This window comes from Copadichromis virginalis, linkage group LG17, assembly GCF_057382275.1.
Source record: "Copadichromis virginalis isolate Kocher_CV1m ecotype Utaka linkage group LG17, C_Virginalis_male_GT1.1, whole genome shotgun sequence".
NCBI classification, from domain to species: Eukaryota; Metazoa; Chordata; class Actinopteri; order Cichliformes; family Cichlidae; genus Copadichromis; species Copadichromis virginalis.
The window spans coordinates 11,992,720-11,998,556 of record NC_140634.1 but is presented as its reverse complement, the minus strand read 5'-3'; the positions used below and the strand labels follow the sequence as shown (position 1 = coordinate 11,998,556).

At 49.7% G+C, this 5,837-nt stretch overlaps 1 protein-coding gene across 1 annotated transcript; it reads right to left on the bottom strand.

Annotated features, from left to right (window-relative positions):
• Positions 1-314: 314 nt before the first annotated feature.
• Positions 315-3,286, bottom strand: LOC146689039 (uncharacterized). The gene is made up of 2 exons (XM_085437554.1): positions 2,528-3,286; positions 315-2,471 (listed from the first exon to the last, which is right to left on the bottom strand). The coding sequence occupies exons 1-2, from the start codon at positions 3,284-3,286 to the stop codon at positions 315-317; spliced, it is 2,916 nt and encodes a 971-aa protein (XP_085293680.1).
• Between the last annotated feature and the right edge of the window lie 2,551 nt (positions 3,287-5,837).

Genomic DNA, 5,837 nt, shown 5'->3' with positions numbered 1-5,837 from the left:
GACCTCAGCGACCTTGGCACCACAACCTGCCACCTCTCCTCCCCCGTGGCAGGATCCTTCCAGGCACGCTCCAACACCCCCTCCTTCAGCCTGAGAGCTGCAAACTTGGCCCACAGCCCCCTGGTACAGATGGAAAACCCAGTGACCTCATCCCAAAGGGGTTGCTCCCCCTTCTCCAGCCACTGCAGGACCGGCAGCAGGTCTGTGTCTTGTTCCTGCCGTGCCCTCCACTCCGCTGCATCCACCACCAGAAGAACCCTGCAGGCGAGCTGTGCTGCTCCGTCTATTGTCGTGAGTTCCCGCTCTATTTCCTCTCACTTCTCACAGTAACGGCAGCCAGCTGCAGCACATGGGCGGCGAGAGAGGGCATCTGCGTTAGAATGGTGCGTCCCTGCTCTGTGCTCCACGGTGAAATTGAAGGCTTGGAGCTCCTCCAGCCAGCGAGCCACCTGTCCCTCTGGCTCCCTGAAAGACATCAGCCACTGAAGGGCAGCATGATCAGTTCTGACAACAAATGCTGTGCCGCACAGGTAGTATTTAAAGTGTCTCACCCCCGCCACCACAGCCAACAGCTCTCGTCGTGTGACACAGTAGCGCCGCTCGCTCCTGTTCAGGACCCGGCTGAAGTACGCCACCACCTTCTCCCCTTCCGGTCCAACCTGCGACAACACCGCTCCCAGCCCCACATTACTTGCATCAGTGTCCAGGACAAAAGGCAGGGCGGGGTCAGGGGGGGCAAGGACTGGGGACTCTGTCAGCGATCTGCGGAGGGTGTCGAACGCCTGCTGACAGTCCTGGGTCCAGATGAAGTCACGGTCCTTCTGCAGCAGGTGGAAGAGTGGTGCGGCTATGGAGGAAAAGCCCTTCACAAACCTCCTGTAATAAGACGCCAGTCCTGGGAAGCTTTTGAGCTGTTTCTGGTCTGCTGGTGTGGGCCACTCGGTAATGGTGTGAATTTTTTCCTCCAAAGTGCTGATGCCCTCACGACCCAGCTTGTGGCCCAGAAACTCCACCTCCCTCCTCATGAAGTGGCACTTGTCGGGATGCAGCTTCAGGCCTGCAGCCGCCACCCTCTCCAACACTTGTCTCAGGGCATCCAGGGCAGCATCAAAGGAGCTCCCGTGCACTAGAAGATCATCCAGGTAAACCAGACACCGTTGCCGTGGGACGCCAGCCAGCACACTGTCCATGAGCCTCTCGAAGGTCGCAGGAGCGTTGCAAAGGCCAAAACTCAGGACTTTGAACTGCCATAGTCCCCTGTTAGTGCAGAAGGCTGTCTTCGGTCTGGATTCCGGGGACAGTGGCACCTGCCAGTAGCCACTCCGCAGGTCCAGGGTGGAAAACCAGGAGGACCCGGCTACTAAGTCGAGGGACTCATCAATCCTGGGAAGGGGGTAAGAGTCTTTCTTCGTCACTTTGTTGAGTGGTCTGTAGTCCACACAGAAACGCATCCTAGGACTTTTTTTCTTAGGCACCATCACCACCGCGGAGGCCCACGGGCTATCAGATGGTTCTATGATGCCCGCCTTCATCATTTCACACAGCTCCCTGTCTGCAGCCTCCTGATGAGCCAGGGGCAGGCGGCGGGGGCGCACTTTAATAGGCTGGGCATCCCCGGTCTCAATGACGTGCTCTACCAAGTGTGTCAAGCCAACATCACTTTCTTTCAGGGCAAAAATGTCACTAAACTCTTTTAGTACCTGCCATAGACTCTCTTGCTGCTGTGGAGTCAGCCCCTCACAGTTCTTTGACCAGATACTCCTCACTGCTGAGAGCCTCTCCTCCTCCTCCTCCTCCGCTCGCTGTTCTGCTGGCGGGTCTGCAGGGGTCTCTGCGGTGGAGGTGGACGCCGCGGCAGATGCTGTGCAGACCGGGGGAGGAATAAGCGGCACCTTCTTCCCATCAGGGAGTACGAGGAGGCCTTTGCCTAAGTCCAGTACACCACCAATGGCTCGTAAAAAATCCAGCCCAAGGATGCAGGCGTCCTGCACGTCAGCCACCCAGGCAGCATAAGACACACCGAGGTCCCCCACCTTGAACTGGAACACTCCCTTCCCTCTCATTGGGGCCAGATCACCGGTCACAGTCTTAAGTTGCACGTTAGTCGGTTGTACAGCAGCTCCGGTTGGGACAATATCGGGTCGGACCAGCGTTGCATTGGATCCCGTGTCCAGCAGGGCCGTACAGGACACCCCCGCAATCGTCACTGGAACATGGCAAAAGCCGCCAACCTGGGTCCAGCCCACCGTGATGGCCGCACCGGGTGGAGGTGGCGGTGGTGTGGGGATGTCGTTCTCCCAGGCCCGTGTACTCCCGCCTACACGGGCCCGTGGGCGTTTCCCTGAACCGCTGCAAGCTTGGGGCACTGCCTGATGAGGTGTCCGACTTGTCCACATCCCCAGCAGCTCTGAGGTCGGCGGTGTGGGCCAGCCCGAGGGGAAGGCGACTGCAGCGAAGCTGTCTGCACCAAACTGCACAGGCCCGCTGGCGTCTCCATCTGTTCCACAGGTGCTGACACAGCCCTCACCACGTGTGCGTCGTCAGCGCCCCCAGAGGATCCTGCAAGCATCTCCCTCTCCAACGCTAGCTCCAGGGCTGCACTGAGTGTGGCCGGCCGAGCAAGCTGAGTTTGCATGCGGAGCTCTTTAGGGCTCAGGGCCTGCAGGAACTGGTCCCGAGCTAACTCCGCCTGCACTGATGGTGGCATGCTGTCATACGCCCTCCGGCAAAGGCACTCGACTTCATGGGCCAAAATGCGGAGGGGCTCACCTGGCAATCTGCGTCTGTTGTGGAACTCCGACCTCAGCAGCACTGGTTGGTTATACTGCCCGAAGCGCCTCTGAAGTGCTCCGACCAGAGCATTATAATCTCCCCTCTGCTCCTCGGTCAGCAGCAGCAGGCATGCAGCTGCATCCTCACACAGGCACAAAGCCAATTGGAGAGCTTTATGTTCCTCAGACCAGCCAGCTGCAACAGCTAACAGCTCGAACTGTGCGATAAACACTTCCCATGGCGTCTTGCCGCTGAACTTAGGCGTTTTTATATTCGCTGCAGCTTGCTGGGCGCCGCCATGTTTGTTTACATCACGTGACGGCGCGCCAAGCGAGGTCGACTCCTTCCCGCCGGAATCGCGGCCGCTGTGCGAACAGTTCCCGAGCCTAGTCAAACCTGGAGAAAATCCAGCCTCGGCAGACAGCCGCAGCGCCGTTTCCCTCACTCCATGGGCGGGCGAGCGCGGACGAACCTCCCTCTCCTCCGTCTCCTTCTTAATCCTGCCCGGCAACATCCTCGTCTCGTAACGGCAAGCGTCGCCGGCAACAGGGTCTCGGGCGTTCTGGGGTTCTTTTTTCTTTCTTCACTTCTGACACCAATGTAACGTTCACAAGAACCAGACGGTTGGGGTCTCAGTTTGTCCGTTTATTCGGCACATAAGCCAGCGGGTTGTTAACTCAGGGGGAAGCGCTCTCGAACTACACCTCTCTTCAGCCTGGCACCCACACAGAACAACCAGGTCCCCCCCACCCCTTCCTGTACACCACCCTCACTACTTCCTGCAGCCCAACCAAACATGAATCTTAAAGGAACAACAACAGTGTGCAGAGAAAACCAACATGTCACTGTCCAGTAACACTTAACCATCGTTACACTATTGTGTAATGGTCAGATGTGATAGGTTGTCTGAAGTATAACATTAGCTTTGGATTTGCTCTGTTTGCTAACAAATCCTGAAATTAACCAATGAGTGATTAATTAAACCATAAAAATATCCATAGCAAGTAAATAGCAAGCAAAATTTATTTTAGCAAGTAAAATTTATTTTACTTGCTATTTGGTCACATTGCTTGAAAAAAAGATGCTCAATTTAGGGGGAGCACAAAAACCTATTGTTTATTTTCTAGGCTGTCAGACTTAATCATAGTTGAAGGAAATTATCTGACAGCCAATCCACCCCTGAAAAAGCCATCACAAGCAATTATCAAACAGGGTTAAAAACCAGATACAAACTACAACAATTTGATCAGGAGTTTTTGCTTCATTGACTATTTTTTATTTATTTATTTTTTAAATCAAGGTCTTTAGAGAGTCAAGGTGTACATTCAATTGTATGACCATTTCTTTTGTGCTTTCTAAATCATTCTGTTCTGTGAAAATATTTTCTATTATCCCAAGCCTGAGAGATTTTTTGGACCTCTTACTTTAAAGAGGTACTATTAAGTCTGGAATGGCTGTTACCAAAACCACCTAAAATGTTAGTTGTGGATTTAGGTGGTCTACAAATCAGAATGCAGAATTAGGCTCATTACATGCTGCATAATCTAAGTCAAGCATGTTTTGATGAAACACTGAAATTTTATTGTTTTATTACGCTTTAATGCCAGAGATCCAAAGGTATTGAGGGGTACAGATGAGGATATCCCAGATTGTTGCATCTTGTGGATGCAGTAACTCAAGAAATAAGTCACCTGAGATTTTCAAATTGATAACATAGGTGCATCTACTAAAACATTTGAATGATTTTGAATCTCAGTTACCTGAATCTCAATGTCAGAGTAAGTTTTCTGAAAATCTTGTGAATGTGATAACTTGAGAACAAGGCAATGTAGGATTTTGAAATTGACACCATAGGTGTGTCTGTTAGGAGTTTGAGGGGCGCACTGGCAGTATTGTTTACATTGTTGTGGAGGAATTTTTGAGTCATTTCTAGCGTTGCTTCAGTTCTTTCAGGTTCACAGGTATTTGTTTATGCATAGCTATCTTAAGGTCCTGCCACAGCATTTCAATCATTTTGAGGTCTGGACTTTGACCACTATTGAATACCTCAATTCTTTTATTTATTCTTTTTTTTTTTAGCTATTGTGCTTTAGATTTGCTGGTATTCTTTTAATCATTGACTTATTGCACAAGGACCAAGGCATCTCATGTTTGGATGTTATGCCTTCTTCTGTAGTAAGCAGGGAGCGAGGAACACTGTCACATGCCACAGAGTGCTGCAGCTATTAGCACTGTTATCTCACAGCAGAAAGGTTCTGGGTTGAACCTTTATGTGGCTTTTCCGATGGTGCTCCCTGTATCTGTGTGAGTTTATATGGGTGCTGTGATGTTTTTCTATAGTTCAAAGACATCAGTGCATATGTAGAAATTGATAAATGTGGCTTGTAGTGAAAAGAAAATATTATCTAGGCAAAGTAGAAAGGTTTGTTTACACCTTATGACCACTGAGACCCAGGTGACTAGGGGCAGATACATTTATTGCATCCAACTCCACTAGCACCCAGCAGGATTTGTCCCTGCAGGAGATAATTGTTTGAGCCTTCAGTTTGTTGGAAATCTTGTATAAAACTGTACAGCATGAATTCCACTGGGTTAAGTGGAGGCATGACTCTGAATAGATAATGCCCTGAAAAAATGTCCATGCCCAAGAAGTCAAGTCCAAAATAACACTGCATAAAATTCCCAGTAAAAGTGTGAGGCAAGCTTATAACCACAAGGCTAAAACAATCCTAACTAAGACAGGTATAGTTCAAAGTTTATTCATGAAATGTATAGTTCAAAAACCAAGCATGCAAATTTCATGTTTGTGCTGAAATTGGACAAATACTGATTTTCAACAGTGCTTTTCAGAGACACAGTCCATGCCAACACATCCTTACATATTGTGTAAAAACATAAGAGCATTAATAATGCAATTTAATAAATTATGAATAACTGATAATAGCAGTATTGCTTGCCCTACAATTGCTTTGCAGAGTCCTTAACAAGATATACAATTAATACTGCATTCACATTGTGGTTTGTTCTTTCTAATATACTTTATTTATTTATAACCTTCATAAACT